General features: G+C 43.8%; 1 protein-coding gene across 3 annotated transcripts in view; it reads left to right on the top strand.

Annotated features, from left to right (window-relative positions):
• The window catches only part of LOC132825674 (probable G-protein coupled receptor 82), a 53311-nt gene extending 26911 nt beyond the window's left edge, over nucleotides 1-26400 (top strand). For all 3 annotated transcript variants that reach the window (XM_060841054.1, XM_060841052.1, XM_060841053.1), the window contains exon 2: nucleotides 21548-26400. In XM_060841054.1, coding sequence (XP_060697037.1) covers nucleotides 21552-22550 — 999 coding nt within the window. In that variant the 5' untranslated portion in view covers nucleotides 21548-21551 and the 3' untranslated portion in view covers nucleotides 22551-26400. The remainder of the gene's footprint in view (nucleotides 1-21547) is intronic.
• Nucleotides 26401-26679: the final 279 nt, after the last annotated feature.

Genomic DNA, 26679 nt, shown 5'->3' with positions numbered 1-26679 from the left:
TTTCCACCACCAGGAAGATAGGAAAACACCCGGGTGGCCAGTGACAAGCAGTGCCCTTCACATCAAAGGGCAGTGCTGTGTGATCAAACAGTGAAGGGGAGGGCAGGGACTAAATCAAAATAGAGTCAGAGGGGGAAATGATGCACTCCACTCCCTGCGGCGCCCACCTCTTCCTGAACAACTCCAGGGTGTTGGTGGACACCACGTGCTCCTTCTCCAAGGACACCCGGGCCCTAACGTAACCGCGGAAGAGGGGCAGGCAGTCGGCCCTCATGACCCCCTCCACGGCCCGTTGCCTGGACCTGTTTATGGCCAGTTTGTCCAAGCCCAGGAGCAGACCCATGAGGAGGTCTTCATTAATTCATATGGTGTTAGCCAAGTTTACTGATTTGTGGTGGCTCTTAATCTCATTAGTATGGCTGACAGCACTTTAGCCCATGATCTGCCTGAGGCCTGCATAACCTTAGGTAAAGCATTTTTCATTCTCTCTACCATCCCTGAGCGCTGGGGATGATAGGGGATGTGGAATTTTTGTCTAATGCCAAGCAATTATTTTCCTGTAAAATGTGACCATTGGTCAGAGTGGATCTGGAGGCCCCCCCCTCCCCAACTTCGGGATTACCTCCTCTGCTAATATTCTGGCCACAGTGGTTGCAGTGCAGTGTTTGGTTGGGGATGCTTCTACCCACCGGGTGAATCGGTCTATGATGACCAGGCAGTACGTTTTCCCATGGGAGGGTGGAGGTGGCCCTGTAAAATCCACCTGAAGATGTTCCCAGGGTTCCCTAGGTTTGGGCTGATGTCCCATCCTAATTTTTATGGGTTACATTGTGCACAAACCATGCATCTGTGGCAGTACTTGGCCACGTCTCTTCTCATTCCCTCCCACCACCACTCCCTCCCTAGGCTTGCTATCGTACCTCACTATCTGTGTGGGAGAGCCCATCGTGTAGTTCAAGCAATGTCTTCTGTATACATGCTGATGCTACCACCTTGTCTGCTCGTCTCCCTCTTGAATGCTCCACTGCAGTTTGCATTGTTCTTTCTCTTCCTGCAGGGTGTCCTCCTGTAGGTGCTGAATTTGGATAGCGTCTTTCGTTAATTCAGTAGTGGCTATTACAGTCTTGTTAATGGCTTCTTGCTCTAGGGCTTTCTGAGCTGCTTGGTCTGCTACTTGCTTTCCTTTGAATTCTAGCAAATTTGGGCTCTCTTTCACTGGCTCTTTTTGATGGGCCGTTATTTTTATCACTGCAGCCTCTTATGGCTGTTCACTGGCATGCAATAGTGCCTGAATTCTTATCCCATGCCACCATGTAGTCATGGACTACACTGAAGGCATATTCATGGTTTTTCCTGTTGCTAGTTCCAGTGCTTTGGTGAGTGCTATCTGTTCTGCTCCCTGTACTGACTGACTTCCATCAATCCCCCAGACATAACTGTTTCTAACTTATCATTTACCACAGCCCATCCTGTTCGGGGCGACCCTTCTACATATTTTCATGACCCGTCCATGAACAGGGTCTCCTCGGCTGTGTCTAGGGGGGTATCTTTTACTTACCCCCTATCCTTATCGCCACTCCTGTGTCTAGAATTCCCTCAGCTGGGTTTTCTCCCGTATCCCTGACTATTACCACAGATTGACATGGGGGTAAAAGAACTGCCTCCCACTTTGCCTTTTTCATATTGGAAACAGCCCTCAGTTTTCCTGTGTTTAGCATTTCTACTAGGGTGTGTTTAGTGTGGAGGATGACATTGGGCTCACTAACCCGAACAGCTCAAGCATCACAGGCTAAAGCTGCTATGCCCCTGGGCAACTCAGTGACTACTGGCCCTTCTGTAGTTAAGTAGTACTCTCTGGGCTTTCTCCTGCTACCGTGGTCCTGGGTGACCACTGCAGAGTAAAGTCCTCCCTCATTATTACAGTGGATGTGAAATCCTTTGCTGGGTTCTGGCAGCCCGAGGCGGGGGAGCCGATATGAGTCGAGTTTTAAGCGGACTGTATGCCTCCTCCTGTTCTGGCCCCCAGGTTACAGCTTCCAAGGCGAGCTTGCCTCCTTTAATTAGTCTCTGGATCGGTACAGCCAATTTTGCGAATTCAGGTATAAAGCTCCGACTGTAGTTGAATAACCCCATGACCTTTCTGACTCCCCAGACAGTGACAGGTCGTGGCATCTGTTGGATTGCCTTCTTACAGTCGTTGGGCATTTCTTTGAGTCCCTGGGATATAAGGTGTCCCAGGTATAAGACTTGTGTTTTGCCAATCTGTGCCTTTGTGGGGCTGACCTTTAACCCTGCAGTTGCCAATTCCTTAAATACTAGCCCTGACCTAGACTCTGAGGCAATTAGGATATCATCTATATATTGGAGGGCAGTGCTACCCTCTGGTGTCTCTACTGTCTTTATGGCAGGCAGGTCCACGTGTACTGTCTGCCCCTTACTGTAAAGCAAATTTGTTCTGGGACCCAGGGTGTAATGGAATAGACCAGAAGCTATGTCTAAAACAGTAAACACCTTGTGCTTGGGAGCCAAGCCGTTTAAAATAGTGGAGGGGTCTGCTACAATGGGGTGTAATTTGGGGGTGACCTTATTTAGTCCTGTATATCCCGTCAGGTTTTATTACTGGCCACATTGGGGAATTATGTGTACTTGCGGTTTCTTTCAAGATTCCCTGTTTCACTAGTCCTTGCACTATCTCCGCAACTGCTTGTTCTGCTTCGGGTTTTATTGGGTATTGCCAGTGGGGCTTATGCTCTGGTCTGGGAACCCTTATCGGGTCTATGTTAACTAGATCTGCATTTAACTTTGTTTCTGCCCAGGTCCGGGGATGGAGGTGCCAATGGCTCCGAATCACACCCCCCCCCCTCCTTTCTGAGGTTCCAGTCCCTGCTGGTGATGGTAGCCACTTTAATAGTTTCAAGGTGATTTGCAAGTTTCCTAATCTCAGTCGTCCGACCGTCCTGTCTGGGCCAAATCAATTTCCCTTTTGCACAATTGATTAGAACATTATATTCTTTCATGAGATCACTGCCTATTATTGGTGCCCTCATTATTTTGGCATACATAGAATCTCATGGGGATACATATGTTATTTATTTCTACAAAGATAGTTTTGCTTCAGTAAGCTGGTGTTTTATCCCCTCCTCCCCCAGTTAAATGAATCATTTTGTTTGCGTGGGGCAAGGGTGGGTTTGTGATGGATACAGCGGCTCCTGTGTTCCCTAGCATCTCACATTTCCTCCCTCCTATCACAGCGGGTACGTAAATTCTCCCCTCTCCCTTACCCTCACGAATGGGGGCTGATGGTTGTCAGCTCTGCTGACCTTGGGACTCCTGTGGTACTGTGGTGTTCTGAGTGGTGTTTAGGGGTGCCCCATGCTTTTCCCAGGACACTGCTTCTGTGTGTCCTGTTCTTTTGCAGTGGCTGCAGTATCTTACATTGTTCCCATGTCCATTCCCTGCTTGTGGGAGCCTACACACTCCAGCAAAGTGTCCTTGTCAGCCACAGTTGTGGCAGGATGGTTTTATCCTAATCTCGCCTCCATTCCAGTCGGCTGCTTTGTCAGGTCTTGCCGTTATTGCGGGAGCTTCTGCATCCTGCACCTCGCTATCCCACTCGATTAGGTCATCATAATCCTGGGACATTATTCCTCCCATTTTCAAGATGGCTTGGTGGGCGCTAGGGAGCCCATCTTGAAAAGCTTGGATGAACCCGGTCCCCCCAATCTGGGTTTGCTTGCCCTGAGCATTCTTGATAGATCCTAAATAATCATTCACCATATTCAGAGGCTCCTTCCCCTTTAAGTTGCTTAGTGTTCACGATCCTGCTCCAGCTCGTGGGAGCATTTCCTAGCACCCTCTGGATTTCCTCTTTAAAGTCGGTGAAGGGGGCCTATTGGACATCTATCTCTGCTGTGAGAGCGTCGGCACATATCTACCATCCTGCCCTAAAGTCTCGGGCTGCTGTGGCATTGGGTCCACCAATTACCTGCCTCCACTTGTCCACTGGGCAAGCTGCCCGGACCAGCTGGTGTATGTCTCTTAGGTGTTGTTGGTGCCCTACCCATACACTACCCAGCACTTCCCAGAACCTGGTGTTTGCGTTCCGAGGCTGTAATTTGCCCAGGGAGGCCATAATCTGCTGCCCCTCCCCTGGGTGAAGGGTTTATAATTCACTTTAGGTTGTAACTCCGTGCCTCCTCTGGTAATAGGCACTAAGTTATACTCCTGCGTGGTTTGTCCAACAGAGAGAGCAGTTGGCTCCTGCTGGGCAGTTTTGTAGGAGGGAGACAGTCAATTTCGCTCTCCTCTTGCATTTTTTCTAAGGTGAATTCTAAATTTTTTATTCTGCCCTCCAGTTCTCTACCTTGCTCCTGGTCCTTTCTAACATTACCCTTATCTTTTTAGTTTTATTCCGTTTCTGCTTATCTATCCACTCTCTCTGTTATACTAATGTCTGGGATGAGTCCCAACCACTCTTCTTCATTTACTCTGTCAGCCCTTGTCTCTCTGCTTGCACTTCTCAATAAGGCAATCTGCAGTATCCCCCTCAGAACTTTGATCTGCCACTTAGCAGATTGTGTTTCCCCAGATACTAGCAACAGTAAAGTGTTCCTAATCCAGTGAGGACTTCTCTACCCCCTGACCAATAATACTGTCCCAGCACTGTCTGTATGGCCATAGCAGACTTCTAGCAAGGTGTGCTCTCTACTGGTGGGACTTCTCTACCCTCCTGGCCACACCACTAGTCGGTACCTACCATGTGGCTGGGAATGCTATTTCAATAGGGTGTGCTCTCTACCGGTGGGACAGTTTACCTTCCCGGCTACCTCTACTGACCCAACGCCTCCTAATAGGATTAGAAACCTACCTCTAACCCGGTGTGCTCTCTACTGGTGGGACTCCATACCCTCTCAGCCATTGCCATGATTCAAGCTCTGTCATTCTACTCAGGACTGACAGGGTATCACGATTACTCACAGTGTCCATGCTCCCCCCATCTCGGTAATGTGTGCTCCACTGAGGTTTGGCTCTTGGTCAGAGTGATCAGCTTCTCTTCCTTACCACATTGGAAATTACAAGTACAAACAGCACCCAACTTTTAACTGAAACTCTAACTGGACTCTGCGTTGTTCGCCCCGACAGAGTCCAATGTTACCTGTTACATGTGGGGAGGCTACCCCTCTTAACAACCGGTTTAGGGCAGGGCTTTTGAGACAGGCACAACCTTGTCCTCTGGCTGTTTCAGCACAAGCAGCAGGTTCTTACAACAGTTGATACAGTTAAACACTTATTCTCCACAGACATACACTTAAAAAAATTTAACTCAGTACTGTAGCAAATCAGACATTACAATCAGTATATCTTTTAAACTGTGTCTTTACCTGGTCTGACTCTTCCCTTTTGCAGGGACAAATTGGTTCTTACTCTGGCCCCCAATCATGGTCTTTGATCAGAACACCAGTAACAACGCCAATTGTTGTGGGGAAAATCACCAGCCTCAGAGTCAGAATCGGGGTTCAATGACAAGAGTTTATTGCACAAGGAAATACCGGAGCTCCGGGGAGAGAAAGACACCAACAGCATAGTGGTCAGCTGCGAGTCTTCTCTCGACCCGGAGCACATGTCAAGAAACCTCTTGTGATACAATAGATCAGTGATGAGATTATTGTCTTTGTAACATGGTTTGTTTCTGGCAATGATTGCAGAATCGTTGATAGTTTCGATCAAGTCTTTGTCAGTTCCAGCACAGTCTTTGTTCATTTCCACATGGGTATTGCCAGTTTCAGTGTAGACATGGTCAGTTTCAATGTCTGCATGGAAATCCATTGCTGTAGTAACGGGCGCTAATTGTTCTTCCTGAGAAGGACAGTTACTGCAGCCCTGGCTATTAGCATTTCTTATTGAGTCTGTATCAAGCTGTTAGCATTTCTATAAGAGGTGTTGGCTGGACCCAGACACTCGCTACTCATGTGTATTCTCTCCCCCACCTGCCTTAAACTAATCAACTGGGTTGTGAGTGCATTATGCTGGCATTCTGGTGGCCCCAGGCAGTGCTGTATCTGCTCTGCTGTTTCTCTCCATATTGTGACCCAGTGGCCATCTTATGTGTCAAATTGGCCAACTGATGGCTCAGCAGCCATTTTGTGTATCCGTGTGCCGAGAGTCACCCTGCCCAGTGCCATCTTCCTCTTCAGTTGCATTTCTTTCTCCATAAAATTCCTATTATTTTAATTATGTGCTCAAAATGATGATGAGAAAGTTTGCTGAGCATGGATGAGCGAGGAGCAAGAGCATCTATTCAGTATTATGAGAATGAACATCATCACTGGAGCCAAAGAGGGTATATTGGAGGTAAAACACATTGGAAATAGAATCCAGGAAGACTGCAGAATCTTGTTTTATTGTGGTTGTCACAATTAGCTGCGGAACGTTCATCAGCTCTCCTCTCTAAACCCCATTAGTTCGCCACAACAAATGTTTGATTTCCTGTGAACACACAGCTTTAACACTTCAATTAAAATGCAATACTAGTGAAGATGATGGAACCAATGACAAGATCTCTTTACAAATAACTCCTTCCCTCACCCTGGACAGACTTCCTCCTTTATGTCCCAGGAGCTGATTTCCCAGCAGCAGCTCTGGAATTGAACCCCCTTTCTGCACCACCTCCACGCCCCACCCCCTCAGGAACTGCTCCCCCTTACTGCTTACACCCCTCGCTTTCTGCTTGTGCCTCTACCCTCTACCCCCAACCCCCTCAGGAACTGCCCCCCTTTCTGCTCACACATCCTCCCCCATCCCCTCAGGAACTGTTCCCCCTTTCTGCCCACCCCCTCAGGAACTGCTCCCCCTTTCTGCCCACCCCCTCAGGAACTGCCCCCCTTTCTGCTCACACATCCTCCCCCACCCCCTCAGGAACTGCTCCCCCTTTCTGCCCACCCCCTCAGGAACTGCTCCCCCTTTCTGTTCACACCAGCCTCCCCAACCCCCTCAGGAAATGCTCCCATTTTTTGCTCACATCCCCCCCTCCCACATCCCCTCAGGAACTGCTCCTCCTTTCTACTCACCCCCCACCCCCTCAGGAACTGCCCCCATTTCTGCCCACCCCCTCAGAAACTGCTGCCCCTTTCTGCTAACACCAGCCTCCCCAACCCCCTCAGGAAATGCTCCCATTTTATGCTCACATCCTCCCCTCCCACATCCCCTCAGGAACAGCTCCCCTTTTCTGCTCACACCACCCCCACCCCCTCGGGAACTGCTCCCCCTTTCTGCTCACCCTCTACACCCCCTAAGGATCTGTTCTCCCTTTCTGCTCACAATCTCCCCCCCACCACCTCCTCAGGAACTGCTCCCGCTTTCCCCTCACCTGGTTTGGAACTGTTACCCCCATTCTGTTGTCCCCACTTCACTGCCCTAGACAACCTGTCCTTCCGCTGCCTGTACCCTCACTCCAGATCTGATGTGCAAATGCCCCCCCCCCCACCTCCTACAGCCACCAGACACTAACACCCTTGCCCACTCAGTACTCACCATCACTTATCCCCATTGGACTTGAATTCTCCCACCCACATTGACCTTCCTAAACACAGCATCACTTACCTGGCCTTTGCACACTGGCACAGTACCCTCCTAGCATCCTATCCCATGGTACCTGAATCCTGACCTAGCTGGAACCCTACCAGCTGAAACCCCTACCTACCTGGCAGCCTGATACCCTGCTTAGCTGGCACTGACCTGACTTGCCACACTACTTCATCCTGCGCCCTACATACCCAGCACCCTACTTCCCCAGAACGAATACTTGGCTGGCACTCACCTTACCTAACACCATACTCACCCGATCTACTTGGCACAATACCTTCCTACCCAGCGATGCCCTACGCTCACACTTACCTTATGTATTTACCATTTGTCAGGAGTTGTTGAAGTTGCTGTCTGTGACTCAGGACCGTCACATTTTAGAAGATGGCAGCTGATTGCTGAGAAGAGAGGGTTAGGCCCCTCCAGCCCTGACAGTTCTGGGCTATTAAAGAACTGTTAAGATGGAAGTGTGGCTCTGAAGGAGCCCTTATCTCAATATCCTGTCAGAAATGCAGAGCATAAAAAAGAAGGGACGGAGCCAACCCTTAGAAAATCCAGCCCTTGATTTCTGAGGGTCAGAGATTTGTTTCCCATAGCGTTCCTGGATTTGAATCCTGTGCCTCAGTCTCATTCAACCTTAGATCAACCAGTCTGAGCTGGTTAAGGTTGGAAACTCAAACAAAAACAGAAGTTGTTGGAAAAGCTCAGCAGGTCTGGCAGCATCTGTGGAGAGAAATCAGAGTTAACGTTTCAGGTCCAGTGACCCTTCCTCAGAACTGGGGACCCAAAACATTAACTCTGATTTCTCTTCACAGATGCTGCCAGACCTAGATTAAAGTGGTGCTGGAAAAGCACAGTAGTTCAGGCAGCATCCGAGGAGCAGTAAAATTGACGTTTCGGGCAAAAGCCCTTCAGGAATACAGGCAGACAGCCAGAAGGGTGGAGAGATAAGTGAGAGGAGGGTGGGGGTGGGGAGAAAGTCACATAGAGTATAAAAGGTGAGTGGGGGAGGGGATGAAGGTGATAGGTTGGGGGAAGGGTTGAGTGGATAGGTGGAAAAGAAGATAGGCAGGTAGGGCAAATCATGGGGACAGTGCTGAGCTGGAAGTTTGGAACTGGGGTGAGGTGGGGGAAGGGGAAATGAGGAAACTATTGAAGTCCACATTGATGCCCTGGGGTTGAAGTGTTCGAGGCGGAAGATGAGGCATTCTTCCTCCAGGCATCTGGTGGTGAGGGAGCGGCGGTGAAGGAGGCCCAGGACCTCCATGTCCTCGGCAGAGTGGGATGGGGAGTTGAAATGTTGGGCCACAGGGCGGTGTGGTTGACTGATGCGGGTGTCCCAGAGATGTTCCCTAAAGAGCTCTGCCAGGAGACGTCCAGTCTCCCCAATGTAGAGGAGACCTCATCGGGAGCAACGGATACAATAAATGATACTGGTGGATTTGCAGGTAAAACTTTGATGGATGCGGAAAGCTACTTTAAGGCCTTGGATGGAGGTGAGGGAGGGAGTGTGGGCGCAGGTTTTGCAATTCCTGCAGTGGCAGGGGAAGGTGCCAGGATGAGAGGGTGGGTTGTAGGGGGTCGTGAACCTAACCAGGTAGTCATGGAGGGAACGGTCTGGGTGTGAAGGGAAATATATCCCTGGTGGTGGGGTCCATTTGGAGGCGGCAGAAATGTCAGCAGATGATTTGGTTTATGTGAAGGTTGGTAGGGTGGAAGGTAAGCACCAGGGGCGTTCTATCCTTGTTACGGTTGGAGGGGTGGGTCCTGAGGGCGGAGGTGCAGGATATGGACAAATGGCGTTGGAGGGCATCTTTAACCACATGGGAAGGGAAATTGCGGTCTCTAAAGAATGAGGCCATCTGGTGTGTTCTGTGGTGGAACTGGTCCTCCTGGGAGCAGATACGGTGGAGGCGGAGGAATTGAGAATACAGGATGGCATTTTTGCAGGAGGTAGGATGGGAAGAGGTGTAATCCAGGTAGCTGTGGGAGTCGATGGGTTTGTAAAAAATGTCGGTGTCAATTCGGTCGTCATTAATGGAGATGGAGAGGTCCAGGAAGGGGAGGGAGGTGTCAGAGATGGTCCAGGTAAATTTAAGGTCAGGGTGGAATGTATTGGTGAAGTTGAAGAATTGCTCAACCTCCTCGCGGGAGCACGAGGTAGCGCCAATGCAGCCATCAATGTAGCGGAGGAAGTGGTGGGGAGTGGTGCCAGTGTAATTATGGAAGATGGACTGTTCTACGTAGCCAACAAAGAGGCAGGCATAGCTGGGGCCCATATGGGTGCCCATGGCTACCCCTTTGGTCTGGAGGAAATGGGAGGATTCGAAGGAGAAATTGTTAAGGGTGAGGACCAGTTCGGCCAGACAAATGAGAGTATCAGTGGAAGGGTACTGTTGGGGACGTCGGGAGAGGAAGAAATGGAGGGCTTGGAGGCACTGGTCATGGTGGATGGAGGTGTAGAGGGATTGTATGTCCATGGTGAAGATGAGGCGTTGGGGACCGGGGAAACGGAAGTCTTGGAGGAGGGGAAGGGTATGGGTGGTGTCTCGAGCGTATGTGGGGAGTTCCTGGACTATGGGGGAATAGGACAGTGTTGAGGTAGGTAGAAATGAGTTCAGTGGGGCAGGAGCATGCTGTGACAATGGGTCGGCCAGGGTGGTCAGGCTTGTGGATCTTTTTTATAAGTGAGAGGAAGGTGGGGGTGGGGAGAATGTAGCATAGAGTACAATAAAGTGAGTGGGGGAGGGGATGCCAAACCTACTAAGCTCTTCCAGCAACTTCTGTTTGTGTTTTTGATTCACAGCCAACGGCAGTTCTTTTGGTTTTTAATCGAAGTTTGAAACTTGGCTTTGTTCCTTTGATCTCTCAGTGGGTAACTCTGGGTGAAATCTTACCAGGTTCATGATGAGTGGTAGAATTGAACAAGATGTCAGGGAGCTTCATCTCAATATTGCTCTCATTTCACTGTATCCCACTCACTATTTGCAAGCAACACGGCAAGAATCTTCTCAGGCAGCAGTGAGTTCCAAGGATAGTCATTGTTGCTTATTAAATGTCTTGTTAACAGCACCACTCACCTGGGCTTGTGATCATACCAGGCTCACCATACACTTGAGCTGTCAGGAAACCCCAATATTTCAACCAGAGAGGGTTTTGATGGATTCAACTCACCTCTTGCACCAAACAACCTCTATGTTAGACACAGAGCACCAACAGTTTGGTTCAGCTCTATGGGCATCAGTCACACACACATTGGTATCAGCCTTGTGCCAGTATCTGTGAACCTCCATTTACAGGAAATTTCTGTGCTTCAGTGTTGTGCCTTGGTCCATCATTGTAATGCTGCAGGAAGGATACTGTGCACTCAGGGATACACACCCCGCTCAGGGACTACACCAGGCTGCATCCCTGGGCACTTCACTTTTTTCTCATAGCACTCACTCATTCACTCTGAGCTGACCCGCTGCTCCCAGCATCCCTGCCTTGTACTGCCATGTCCGGTACCAAAAAAGTTAGTCAATTCCGGGATATCCAGCGAGGGGCGAGTTGTTCCAGGAGTGCGAATTGGACAAGATCGTTGCTGTAAGGGCTGAAATACCAGTTAATGAAGTGAGCTTGGGAAGATAGGGTGAGGAAACATAGTCAACCTCATGGTAAAAATCAATGCAGTCGACAAACTCAAAGCAACTTGCACTTTGCCGAAGAACTGCCCTCTGTGTTTGACTCATTGGTGGCCTCCGCCAGTGATATATGCCACATGGGATATGTTCCTTTGACCTTTTCCCCGATCTTGTTCCACTTTCCCTGGAACACAACTTCATCAGCTAGATATTGAGATTCTATTATACTCCAGTGGGACCCTTCAGCTAAGTGAGACTTCACCTTCATCTTTTCCTGGCCTGTAATTGTGCCATGAAGGAATCTATTACCCAGCTCTCTGTCCCTATTCTGTCCTCCTTCATACCTCATTAACAAGCTTGGGTCATTCTAACACCTTCGGGTCCCACTGGAGAGCACCACACTCTTTGACAGATACCTTTTTAGTAGTCTGACTTGTGAAAATAGGGATAAATTATTATTGATTGACTCAATGACCACCCAAAAGGCTGAGCAACAGGAACTGAAAGATGAATTTATACATACAGCTGATGGCACATCTTTTCGTTTGAATCTTTGATATACCTGGGAAGATCAAAAGTAAACCTTAGCTTTAAAGGAGCAGCAATGTGAAAAACAAGGATTTTTTAAAAATTCAGTATTTTTGCTATAATTTTCTTCTGAACAGAAGTGTACAGAATTTATCAGAGGTCAATTACATATTAGTGATTTCTGAAAAGGGCACAGGGTTGGAACTATACTTTCACATCTAAGATCGCCTTGAATGGTTGGGATGGAGGTTTTCCAGCCTCACCAGATCTTTAAAGTAACTTGAAGCATCCCAGCTTACTGTGCATGAAGATGACTGTGCTAAATTGGTCACCTCATTCAGTCACATGATGAGTGCTGTGGAAGAATGAAAATACTATCATTCACAAGATGGGAGTTGAGGTTATTTGTCAGGACCAAAGTGAAGGAGCTCAATTCCACATGTAAGCAAGATTTAGGCTGAGGGAGTTACTGCCAATCTGTAATATTATATAAGATTCACAGAACTGGACATAGAATCATTGAATCATAGAGGCATATAGCATGGAAACAGATCTTTTGGTGCAACCAGTCCACATTAACCATAATCCCAAACTAAACTAGTCTCACCTGCTGTGCTTGGTCCACTTCCCTCCAAGGGCAATGTACTTATTTAAACGTTATAACTATACCCACATCCACCACTTCCTCTGGAAGTTCATTTCACACATGAACCACTCTCTGAAAACAAATTACTCCACCTATCTTTTTTAATAATCTTTCTCTTCTCACTTTATAAATATGCTTCTTAGTCTTGAAATTCCTCACACTAGGGAAAAGACACCTGCCATTCACCTTATCCATCCTTCTCATGATTTTATAAACCTCTATAAGGTCACCCCTCAACCTTCTAAACTCCAGTGCAAAAAATCCCAGCCTTTTCCCATAACTCAAGCCTTTCGTTCCTGGTAACATCCTCACAAATCTCTTCTGAGCCCTCTCCAGCTTAATAACATTCTTCCTGTAACTGGGCAACCAGACCTTCACACAATTCTTCAGAAGAGGCCCCACCAACATTCTATACAGCCTCAACATAATGTCCAACTCCAATATTCAAAAATTTCAGCAATGAAGACAAGCGTACTAAACACCTTCTCATTGACCTTGTCAACCTGTAACACCAATTTAAAAGAACTAAGTATCTGAACCCATAGATCTGTCTGTTCTTCGACACTACCCTGGGGTCTCCTTTTGTTTGTATATGTCCTGCCTTTGTTTTGCCAAAATGCAATACCTCACATTTATCCAAGTTAAACTCCATCTGCCACTCTTCAGCCAATTGGCCCAATTGATTAAGATCTTTGTCATTTTAAATAGCATTTTTCACTGCCCACCTGTACCACCAATCTTGGTGTCCTCCATGAACTTACTAACCATGGCTCCTGTATTTTCATCTAAATCATTTATATAAATGACAAACAAAAGTAGGCCCAGCACCGATCCCTGGAGAACACCCCTGGTCACATGCCTCCCAGCCTGAAAAATAATCCTCCACCATCACTCTCTGTCTCCTACCATAAAGCCAATTTTGTATCCAATTGGCAACCTCACCCTGAATCCCAATGTGACCTAACTTTAATAATAATAATACCATGTTCAAGTCTAAGTAAATAATATCTACCATTCTGTCCTCAACAATCTTCTTGGTTACTTCTTCAAAAAACTCAATCAAGTATGTGAGACACAATTTCCCTTTCACAAAATCATGGTGACTGTTCCTCATCATTCCTTGCCTCTCCAAATGCATATAAATCCTATCTTTCAGAATCAATTCAAACAACTTGCCCACCTCCAATGTCAGACTCAAGTCTATAGTTCTCAGGCTTCTCCTTCCATCCTTTCTTAAATAAAGACACAACATTAGCCACTCTCCAGTCATCCTGCACCTCACTCGTGGTTATAGATGATACCAACATTTCTGCAAGGGGCCCTAACTTCCTCCAAAGTCCTAGGATATGCTAGGTCAGAGATTTATCCGCTTCTATACTTTCAAAGATCTCCTGCACTTACTCTTCTGTAAAGTGAACAGTTTTCAAAACATCAATATTTTTCCCCAAGTTCTCAAGCCTCCATTTCATTCTCCACAATAAAAACTGATGCAAAACATTCATTTAGTATGTTTTCCATCTCCTGAGGTTCAATGCAAAGATATGATCTTTTATCTTTATGATGCTCTACTGTCTCTTTAGATACTCTTTAGTTATCCTTAACTTATTTGCCAAGGCTATTTCATCCCTTCTCTTTACCTTCCTGATCTACCCCTACACTCTTTATAATGTTCAAGAGACTCAGTTGAGCCTAATTGTCTATATCTAATATATGATTCTTTTTTATCCTTAACTAGAACCTCAATATCTTTATTGTTCTCTCATCCGATCAGGCTAACCTTTCACTCTGACAGGAACATAATGAACTCTCGTTATCACACTTTTAAAAGCCTCTCACCTATCTGATGTCCCTTTACCTGCGAATAGTCTACTTCACTCAATTTTTGAAAGTTCTTGTCTCATACCATTAAAATTTGCCCTCCTCCAATTGAAGACATTAATATTCTTTTATGGAAGTCTTATCTTTTTCCATAATTATTTTAAAATAAATAGAAATATGCTCACTAGACCCAAAGTGTTACCTTCTCTGGAGAAGCCTGAGAACTATAGACTTGTGAGTCTGACACTGGAGGTAGGCAAGTTATTAGAAATTATTCTATCAGCCAGTTTCCCTGTCTTTTTACTCAGGAGAAGGTCAAGGTTTGCTCCTTGTCTAGTAGAAAGAATTATGTATTGATAAAGAAAATTTTCTTGAACAAATTTTACTAATTCTTCACTATCCAAATCTTTGATTTGTATATATTGCTTGCATATCTGTTTGTATATCCAAAATCAGACTCCTAAGACAACCATTTTACTAGGAATGCAGTCAAAATAGGAGGCTTCTAGGCGGACAGTAGAAGTACTAGGGGTTGTCCTCAAACATCCCTGCCAACTCATGACAGTTCATGGTTTGTCACTAATCAAAATAGACAAGGTTCACCCAGGAAGGCATTGAACCCATCAAGACTTTGTAGAGGCAATGCTGAGGTGTTGGGGTGAACATATTAACCCCTAAATAAATCAGATATCCACATGGTCCAAATATCTACAGACTGCAGATTGCACTTATCAGTTATCTCAGAACCCATCACACTGAAGTGGAAGAAAACCCATCTTCAATCCTGCCTAAAAAGAAGTGCGTTAGAAAGTCTTTCAACTAATAGCCTCAATAATCACAAGTAGCTCCTCAGTAAAATCCAGTTTCTGAAAAAAATCAAAAATAGTCAAGGCAATCATACAAGACTGCCATGCTAAGCCTTGCACTTGTGTTATTTTGCAATGATAAGTCAAACCTTGTTTGAAGTCCTTTTACATATTTGCATGGCTTCTTTTCCAAAACATGTACGTTTAGCAGTATTGCAGAAAATTGTCGCGAAAACCATAACCAAAGTTCTGCTCAAGATTATTCATTGTGGTTCTCAGAAATGGTTTCCTGTTTACAGTACTCTGCGATTGACGTTGAAATCCTATCAGTTTGGCATAATATGTTTGTTCCTCTTTGAACAAACAGAAATTGTGTTGAAATTCAGCATTGTAACATCCAATATTTGGTAATTTTAACAAAAAATGACCTGCGTATAGACAGTGGAATATTCTCCAGGCTCATTGAATTATTTTCAGCATTTAAAACCGTGCAGCATTGCACATGTTAGTAAATCAAAGTTCTTCACTAGGAATTCAGAGTAAGAATGCAAATTGCTTGCCTTTAAATCGGTGTTTAGAACTTTTATTCGAGAATATCGCACAGCTTTTAAAACTGCAGTGGGAAATGCAAACCAAACAAGTGGATGGTGAGGGAGATTCTATTGTGTTTATAAAAGTTTCCACTGCAAACCACAGTGTTTGTGAAAATATTAATCAGACGGAATATTTTTGTTGCCTTGATGAACTCAAACATCTGAATCATTCGGTACAGAGGGATTGTAAGAACAGCTCTTTTAAAATCAGTGGTAGAAAAACAGGTTAATGTTTTAAACAAAATTATTGCACAAAATATACATATATATTCAAACATTCCTACACTATTCAGCAGCTGGTGCATTCCATAGCTGTTGGTTGCTGAAGGCATTTGAAAGGGAATTGTACCTGAAAGAAAAATATTTTCCAAGCAATGGTGAAAGGATGTGGCAGTGAACTAGCTACATCAATCTTGTAGAGAACCAGCATGTGTTTCACAGTCTTAATGATCTCATTCGATACTGTAACCATTCCATGGTTCTATCCTAATTATGTAAAGGCTCTGTATTTCCAATGCCTTCTCTCTTGAATATTGCTGAAGGAAGTGACCTGTTTACCAAGCTTTTTGTCTTGCATTCAGCCAGACAAATACAAGAATGCGAAATTTCATTACCCACAACGACGTATACAATGGGGGGAAAGCGCACTCATTTGTTGGCAAGTCAACTCTGGTTAGCCAAGGTATTGTCATGGAAAAAGCAACATGGAACTATAAGTTCCCCAAGTTCCTGGCAATTTCAAAAACTTTCAAGGCTTAAGCATATTCCTAGTATTTTGTAAATGTGTGACTGTATGACTCTTCTAGAAATCATAGAACAGTCACATCAGAAGCTCATCTAGTCATCTTAAGTTGGTAGATCACGTAGCTCAGGACTGTTCAGCAAGTGCTGCCAAACTCCAAAATCAAACAGGTTAAAACAGAATTTTATTCTGGATCTTGCAAGTTAATAATCAATCTGCCTGGTTGATTACAAGTAATCAAGATAGCGTATTAAAAGTTTATTTCCAAGCAGGTTGATTGTACGGAGGTGAGATATAGTCCCAGAACAGAGCAATGATGAGACTGCGTGATAGTTGAAAGATAACTAGTCTACATTGTGCCCTACATGTCACTTGGTCTGGGATACACAATATCTTTAGCCTTTTAAGTTGACCTGTTTGTGCTGCTATTCTGCTTCAATAGATAACTACATTGAAATCAAAGCCTGCATGAAGCATCCCCATATTGTAAACAACTGAAATGTTTTGACAGTTCGATTAAAACCACCACAAAGTCACTCAGTTGTGCGTGATAACACTTCTGGGTGGAAAAAAGTGAAAGATTAAAACAAAAATATAAAATACAAAGAAAAAAAACGACACCAAACATGTAATAAGTTTGTTCAATTGTGTATTATTCAATAGCAAGGCATTTACTCCCAGCGTAACACTCCAACTTTGGTCATCCTACATAACACATCCAATGGGAAGACATATTTACTGATTTAAACTCAGTTATTCTTGAGTCTACTGCCACCAGTCAATGTCCTAGAAAAATACTGAGTCTTTGAAAGCACTTCCAGTAGGTCTAGTGCATACATATTGTGAAATACCTCATGACTTGTCTGATTTTCAAATGCAACTTCAATTCCAAGGAGGGTTGATTTGGCCAAAGTGGCTGGTTGGAGAGAGGGACCTACCAATGGATATGAAGGGAACTTCAAACAGCAGCCCTTCACATTGGGAAAAGAGGGGAGTCAAAACAGACTGTATTGGGATCTCTTGTGATGACAAACATAATGAATGGCTGCTTAACAGCAAACTACCCCGGTGCATTGAAGATGTGCAGAATTAAAAGAAAAGAGAAGGAAATGGAAAATGAGGCAGCAACAAGCAAAGCCTAATCTGTTAGGTGGAAGTGTATGTCATGAATGCGGAAGAACTTTCAAGGCCAAGTTTGGACTCATAAGCCACTTGAGAGCCCATAAATAGATCAAAGAAACAAAAATCATCATCCTCAACCTCGAGGGATAGCCACAACCTCTAAGAATTATGTCCCAAACAGCAGACATATATTGTATTTTTCTCTTTGAAGAATCAATAAGGGCAGCAGTTAAAAAGTCATTTTAAACTTTACTGGAGTGTGTTAGTGGGACTGAACACTTTTCTATGTAACAACCTGTGACACAGTTGGAGCACTATCGCATAATTACCCCTGTATTGCAGGTAACTAAATATCTCTCACTCTGATTGTTTGAGGTCATCTTGCTCACTGCCACAACAAAAGGACTCTCTCTCACACGAAATCAATAATGATCAAAACGTAATAGAACTGCAGAATCACAGCTAATCTGCAAAACTAAGGAATTGGTAAACTGATTGTTCGATTACCAACATCAATACTGCTCGTAATCTCCACTATAACAGCCAAAAATGTTCAACTATCAATACTTTGCAAACAATTCAGAGACTGATCTGCACATCTCTTCGCATTTTTAAAAACTTTTATCTTTTTGGAATCACCATACTTCCAATCTGTTTGTATGTTTGTGATGCTACTAACTCTTCTTGCATTTAGTAATGGATAAGCTCACTCTTTGTTAACTCAAGAAAGCCTGATTAAATTGTCTTCTATTAAAACATTGTTCATCTGGATCTGTGAGAAAGGGAACCATAAGAGAAGATATTCATTTTTAAATTAACCTTGTTGCACCCAACCAAAGGGATGGATCCCTTGTTACTCAGGAATTAATACATTCACCATGGAGAGATTTATACATGACCAACATATGGATAGCAATGCTTGGCATTGTGAGTGGTGTTATGAATATGCCATTGAAGGAAGCCATAGAAATTTGTGCCACAACTCAATATCCCAGCAATATCATCACGGTTTCATTTTCTGATTCTGTACTAATTTAAGTTATGAACTTAGCAACTCATGCCATCAATTTCTGTTTTAATAATACCCTGTGTCACAATAGATGGTGCAGCCATCAGATCTCCTCTGTATCTGGTGCTTGCTAATATTTTCATCGGTGTCCACAAGAAACTCATATTTTGATGGAATGATCTCCAATCTCCTATTTCTGCACATTTCTGATCTTTGAATTCCCGCCAGAAGTGATTATTTCCTTACACATCTTAATAAACTCTGTGTTCAAATTCATTTTTGAGATGGAACAGTTTAGTACACTCTCTCCTTGACATAGTAGTCCACAAATATCCAAATGGCTCCTCCACCATTATCTACCACAAGCCTACTTTCAGCAGTCAGTATATGTGTTAAGATCTGTGTAGCTCTATGCATTATAAGATTGGCCTAACCAGCAATCTCCCAAGTATGGCTCTAGATACTTGTTAATGTTGCAAGCTGGATACAGATACTATGATTCTGTGGCTATTCCGATCAGATCATTGTTTATCGCACTAACTTATCAACATATCAAAGGCTGTTACTTTGGGACCTGATTTACCTCAATTTATCATGTAAAAGTCAAAGGAAACAGATTAAGAAAACCATTGCATACTGCCACTATGAAGTAGCGAAACAAGTGGTATTTTCTGCTAATAGGATATTGCCACCTGTTCAAAAGGACATTCTGCCCATCAGAGACTTAAGCAACATCAGGTATGAACTTCAGCATTGATACAATGTCAGGTGTGTAGATCATATTCCAATCATTGATGGATTGAATTTGGTTACGCTTTCATATAGGTGGTCCCTAGTTTTCATATCTTCTCTGCACTCCCTTTGAGTTTACTCTGTCAAAACTCATAATTTTCAAAGATCTGTAATTTGTTAAGAGATACCTTTCCAATCATCTATTCTTATTGGGTTTAATTTCATAATTCTTTATTTCTGGTATAACCCTTGCAAATCATTTTACAACCTTCCTTAATGTTTCAATATCCTTTTTTTATATAATATGGCAACTGGGCAGTTGAGTATTCAGAACATTTCCACTTTATCAATTAAATCTTTAAAATCACATGTGTCGGAGTCTTCCAGCTTGCTGCAATATCATCTGAGGGGAGAAATCAAGTATTTCTTCCTACTCTTGCTAGCCAGCAGTGATGTTGATCTTCCTGTCATACTGGATAGAACTGGTTGCTGGATGTCAGCCAGCAAGTGGCAACTTACTCGACTGAATAACAGAATTACAACACCTCTTAGTGGATTTAGAAAGCTCGGAGGATCTTATGAGGAATGTGACTCCAGACTCCTTTTCATTAAAACACTGCGCCTCAAGGTACTTTATGTGTCTTGAAGACCAGAAGTTATTCTTGCACTACACTAAAGCCACCAACAAACACCTGGTTCCTCTGACCCATGTCCAGCTAGCTTTTTCTGGCCAGCAAAAATTTCAACACTTAGACTGCTTTGAAAAAAAATCCACCCAGAGACATGACAGCAAGACTGTTGCAACATAATGTACTCTTGTTATATCACGTTAAGCCTGAGACAATGACGAAAGATCGTGATCTCTTGCCTTCCTTCAGTGACATGCCCGGCATATTTGTTAATAGAATACAGCCACCACTCCTCTTTCCCAGGTTGACTCTCAGGGCCTATTTGATTTACAGTGGGACCCAGTGACTCTTCACAAGAAGCTCTTGACTCAACAAGATGCATTTTATTACAGGAAAACAGTTAGGTAACATTAGCAGGTTAAATATAGTTTCTCAGACAATCAGGAGACACAAATGACAGATCTGCCCCTCCAGATCCAGAACTGAACAGTTGATTTGTCAATCCAAGACTGTCTGACATCATCAGGTTGAAACATTAACCCTTTCAGAACCATTACCGTATACAGCACCTGATAAGACTGAGCTCCTTACAACTTTTCCTATCCTTGTAAAGATGGTGGTATGACTTGCCTAGTTTCCTGATCAATGATTTGTTTCACACTTGCTCTTTTCCCTCAATCTGCAAACCAGTGATTACATCCAGAATGAGGAAAGCAAGTTGTGCAAAAAGGTGGTTTTATGTAGGATTTGTGTCGCTGTTTCATCATGTTTTTTAATCAGACATGGCAACATTTCATTGATTTAATCTATGAAATTTGTGTCTTGCTTGGTGATAGCCAGCACCTAAAACAAACTAAAAATATTATTTATTGCACACCCATGTCATTTCTATCACCAATTGGATGAGGTTCAAAAGCAAACCATTTACTGCAAAATGGGAGAATGTCCATGATTTTCTGTAACAAACAAACGATCTGTAAAGAAAATTGTGGGATGTGGAATTTTGAAACATAAAATTTCAGAGAATGTAATTTAGTTAGTAAGTCCTGAATGACCATGCTCTGATTTTTCATGAAAAAGAAACAATAGATTTTATCAGATTTAACAGCAGGTGGTCTTTCAATGCTACAGCATTTTCACTTTGTAAATTCCTCCTGATTGTATCTTATACAAATCATCCAAAGGATTGTTTAGCCAATCACCTTTTATAGTAGTGTTCACTTCTGTACTTAAAATGAATTAAATTTGGAGATGGATGGAGCAATGATCTACATAAAAGTAGATCCTCTGCTCAATTCTTCATGCTTCATGCTCATGCTCTTGCAATTTTCTCGTCAGACGTCACACCACACTAGGTTATACTCCAACCGGTTTATTTAAAAATCACAGGCTTTCGGAGTGTAACCCTTTCACCTGACAAAGGGGATATGCTCTGAAAGCCTATGATTTCAATTAAACCTGTTAGACTATAACCATACGTTATACAGAGGAACCTCGATTATCCAGCATTCGATTATCTGAATTTCAGATTATCCAAACAAGATCGCAAGGTCCCGATGCTTGGCTAAATTGTGTTATCTGGCATTCAATTATTCAAACAAAATAATCCCCTGCCGTGTCGTTCAGATAATCAATGTTCCTCTGTAAATATAGCAGTGAAAAGAAAATGCTTGAAATATCACATACTCAGATGGATAACGCTATTCATTTTCTTCCAGCTGAATGACAATGGAAACCAACACCCTCACGATCATGATGATGAATGTAACAAACAACGCTTCCGACTGCATCCTTACAGCCAACCGGTTGGAAAAGGTGACTCTTCCAATCTTGTACTCCGTCATTATTTGTGTTGGGCTGCCTGCCAACTTCATTGCCTTATGGATGCTTTTGCAACACAACAGGAAACACGGCATCCTCATTTACCTGATGAACCTTGCCATGGCTGATCTGATCAGTTGCTTAACACTTCCCTTCAGAGCCACATTGCTTTTCATGGGAGACACCTGGAAGGAGAATTCACCTACGTGCACCATTGTAATGATTATCATTAACTTCAGTTTCTACTATACTGTGAGCTGCAGCACAATTTTCCTTGCATTTATCAGCATCAGCAGATATGCCATGATTGTAAAGCCCAACAACATGCAGCTGAATAAATTCTATGGTACAAGTTTTGCACGGAATGCCTGTACCATCACCTGGATATTGGCAACAATCCCCATTCTTTCACTGAATATAAACTATTTCATCAAGGAATTAGACTTTACCAATGATCAGGATTCCGTGTGTTATAACATCCAGTTGCAATATGGCAAAAGAGTATCTGCCAATGCGTTTGTTGCTGTCGCTGTAATTTTTTTGATTATTTTAGCCATGTTTGCATTTTCTTATGCATCAATAGCACTGCACCTGTGCATGGTGAGGAGAAAAAGCATAAGTCAACACAATCGAGTGATCCATGTACGAGCACAGATGATCATCATCGCTGCAATGACTGGATTCATTGTCTGCCATTTACCTTATCACGTTTATCAGATTGTCACTGGGCTGCAGAGATTGAAGAACAGCAGTTGCGAGCACCTCCTGGGGACGCATCATGTGAAACTGATAACACTATGGCTTGTTTCATTGAGCAGCTGCCTGAATCCTATTCTATACTTCCTACTGTCAAAATCCTTCGTGGAAAACCGATCAAAGAGAAAGTCATCTGACATGTGATATCATCTTTGGAATCACAGGCCCACAGCCTTCAGTAGTTTGACAACGAGGCTCACTGGTGTTTCCAGAAATGTGCTTATGAATTTACTATTTTTTAAAAAGTAGTAAAGAGTCGTTGTTGGAAAGCACCAACTGTTTTCAGCATGATCTGACTATTGGCACATCACTATCACCGTGTCGTCATTCAGATGAAGAACTTGTACTGAGGCAAAAATCGTGAACAAACAAGTAAGGCAGCTATATGATGACACAAAAAAAGGAACTGCCTCCCCAATAAACAATTAGCTGGTGGTTAGAATATGAACAAAGACTGTGCAGTAAGTGGACTCTTCCACAAAAATAAACCCCACGAGTCCCTCCAAAGTCAATGCAAAATTAAACCCCCAGAACAGGGGTAACCTGAGTAGCTTGGAGCATTAAAATAACTCACCAAGAAACAAATGGCTCAAGATTAAAAACATCACCAATTAATTTGTTATTCCAACAGAAATATTCAGGCAATTAAGATGGAGCATTAGCTTTCTTTCACCAGTTTTCACCAATCTGTCAGAATCATAGAGATGTACAGCATGGAAACAGATCCTTCGATCCAACTCATCCATGCTGACCAGATATCCTCAACTAATCTAGACTCATTTGCCAGCATTTGGCCCATATCCCTCCAAACCCTTCCTATTCATATACCATTCAAATGCTGTTTAAATGCTGTAATTGTACCAGCCTCCACCACTTCCACTGGCAGCTCATTCCGTACATACACCACCCTCTGTGTGAAAAAGTTGCCCATTTAGATTGCTTTTATATCTTTCCGCTCTCACCCTAAACCCATGCTCTCTATTCTTGACTCCACCACCCCAGGGAAAAGACTTTGTCAGTTACCATACCCATGCCCCTCATAATTTTATAAACTATTAAGTCACCCCTCAACTTTCGACGCTCTAGGGAAATCAGCTCCAGCCTAATCAGCCTCTCCCTGTAGCTCAAATCCTCCAATCCTGGCAACATCGTTGTAAATCTTTTCTGAACCCTTTCAAGTTTCACAACATCCTTCCAATAGGAGGAGACCAGAATTGCACACAATATTCCAAAAGTGGCCTAATCAATGTCCTGTACAGCCACAACATGACCTCCCAACTCCTGTACTCAATACTCTGACCAATAAAGGAAAGCGTACCAAACACCTTCTTCATTATCCTATCTACCTGCGATTCTACTTTCCAGGAATATGAACCTGCACGCCAAGGTCTCTTTGTTCAGCAACACTCTCTGGGACCTTACCACTAAGTGTCTAAGTCCTGTGCTGATTTGCTTTTCCAAAATGCAGCACCTGACATTTCATTAGCCCATCTGATCAAGATCCTGTTTAACTCTGAAGTAACCTTCTTCAGTGTAATCATCCACAAAAAAAAAGAGTCCCTCCAAAACCTCACAAGAGCCATTCTATTGGCATTTATTGTGACATTCTCAAAGAGTTTCACCTGATGCAGGTAAAAGAAACCAAAGAGCTGGGGATGCTGGAAATCAGAAACTAAAACAGAAACTGCTGAAATAACCCAGTAGGTCTGGCAGTGTCTATGGAGAGAAAGCAGAGTTAACTGCTGAAGAATGAAGAAGGGTCTCTGGACTTGAAATGTTTTCTCTACATGGACTCTGCCAGACTTGCTGGGTTTTCCCAGCGATTTCTGTTTCACCTGATAAAGTGCCGTGTTACTCCACTTTCTCAGAGATTCCAGGGTATCTTCCCAGGGGTCCCCCAGGACTTGCATGAGGATTGGGAGAACAGCACCAGCTATGGCAGGAGGGAGTGATGGGACATCAAAGCTGTGATTTTTCTGCCTCTTATCTACATGAGATCTGTCTTTGTCTGGAGCTCCTCCAGCAGGGTCTGCTACGCAGTGTTTGTGACCCTGTACTGGACACTCTTTCCCTCAGTCCTGAGCCTGTTATAGCCAAAGCATGTTCACACCCTTTGTGGAACTGGATGTGCGAAATCCACATCTACCACTCCACAGAAATTGGTTTTCACCAGCACTCAAATATCGAACCTACAGATTTCTGCTGGAGTACTCCAATGATGGTAATCAGTAATTAGGGCCAAAGTTGGATCAGAAAACCCAGTCTTTCAAACAAGCACTAATGCAAAAGCAAAATTCTACGGATGCTGGAATTATGAAATGAAAACAGGAACTGTTGGAACTACTTAACAAAGTCTGGTAGCATCTGCAGAGAGGAAAACAAGGTGAATGTTTCAAGTCAATGGTCCTTCATGAAGACTTAATTTGCTTGCAGCTCCAATAAAAAGCTATTGATCTGGAAAGCTGGTTAAAATATCATTTCCAGTTGCCAATCCCAACACCAGCCTAAATTCCAGAGCAGGAACATGGTTGTGCCAACAGTGGGACTCCGAAGAAGATTTGCAAAGTGGTGGCTCATTATCAGGCTGGCCATGGGAGCACTATTAAACAATTGAGGCCTTTAAATTTGGGCCTTATGGAAACAGCCAAGGTACTGAGCCCCAGCAGGAGACTTGGACGTAGTCACTGTAAGAGGGAGGGATTACAAAGACAAGTCAAAGTGCAGGCATTCTGTAAAAATTTGTAAATATTTTAAAATATACTGTGGCGACAGCAGTCAAGGTATCACTGTAGTGGTGGCAACCCCTCCACTGGATGGTCTGTGTCAGTGACTTGGATCTTCAGTGCAGCAGATGCATCCTGAGCTGCTTTGTAGGATATACCTCTGGCCGCTGCTCTACTCGAGTGAGAGATGTAGATCACGGAAACAGACCCTTCGGTCCAACTCATCCTTGCCAACCACATTTCCTAAACTAATCTCATCCCACTTGCCAGCATTTGGCCCATATCCCTTTAAACCCTTCCTATTCATGTAGGAAGAAGCCAGCACCACGTTATCCACAAGCTCCAGCAACCTTAGAGGGCTTTGACACTTGGGAAATTGATATATTTGTCACTCTAATCAGATACAGTGTTAGCTATCAACATCTGTGAAGCCCATAGGTGGAAACATAGGAACGACATGGCATGGCAACACCAGGAAGCCCTAGGTAATTCGATTCCAGCCCTGGGTAACTGTCTATGTGGAGTTTGCACATTCTCCTTGTGTCTGCGTGCAGTTCCTCTGGGGGCTCTGATTTCCTGCCACAGTCCAAAGGTGTGCAGGTCAGGTGGATTAGCTACAGGAAATGCAGGATTACAGGGAAAAGGGGATGGGTCTGGGTGGGATGCTCTTCAGAAAATTGGTATGGACCCAACTAGCCAAATAGCTTGCTCCCATACTGCAGGGAGAATTTCATGCTGAAATTATTTTGCAGATCATCCTCTGCTCTTTAGGGTGGCACATTGGCTCAGTGGTTAGCACTGCTGCCTCACAGTGCCAGGGACCCGAGTTTGATTCCTGCCTCAGGCAACTGTCCATGTGGAGCTTCCATATTCTCCCGGTGTCTGTGTGGGTTTCCTCTGGGTGCTCCGGTTTCCTCCCACAATCCAAAGTTGTGCAGGTTAGTTGAATTGGCCATGCTAAATTGCCCATTGTGATCAGGGATGTGTAGATTAGGTGCATTAGTCAGGGGTAAATGTAAAATTATAGGGTAAGGGGATGGCTGTGAGTGGGTTACTGCTTAGAGAGTCGGTATGGACTTGTTGGGCCTAATGGCCGGTTTCCACACTGTAGGGATTTTATGATTCCATAAAATAATAAACTGTGGCATTATTAATTACCATTGTAGCTTAAGAGATGTAATTTAATTGTTTAATCAAGCAAAATCTGCTGCATTGACTTCCTGCTAGTGCTGACTTTCTTTTAATAAACCGATTTAAGTTTATAAATGAAATCATATGGCTTGTGACAGTTCACTTACTCTTTCACCTTTTAAGGCAAGATTCACATAAAGGAGAGCTTACAAATCACTGAGAAAATTTACAGTAACGAGAATTCTTGTTCTCTGGGCAATGCAATACCACCAGTACCATTGGGCATTTATCGTAATTGGGAATGAAAGGTTGGTCAATTATGGGAGTGCTCTGGACTGTGTGTATCTTCTGGATAAGCTCCACAAGTAAATGATTCCTTTCATATGTAATTCCATAAGAATCGAGAAAAAACAAAGAAA

This window comes from Hemiscyllium ocellatum, chromosome 21, assembly GCF_020745735.1.
Source record: "Hemiscyllium ocellatum isolate sHemOce1 chromosome 21, sHemOce1.pat.X.cur, whole genome shotgun sequence".
In the NCBI taxonomy this organism is placed as follows: domain Eukaryota; kingdom Metazoa; phylum Chordata; class Chondrichthyes; order Orectolobiformes; family Hemiscylliidae; genus Hemiscyllium; species Hemiscyllium ocellatum.
This window is presented reverse-complemented; position numbering and strand designations above follow the sequence as displayed.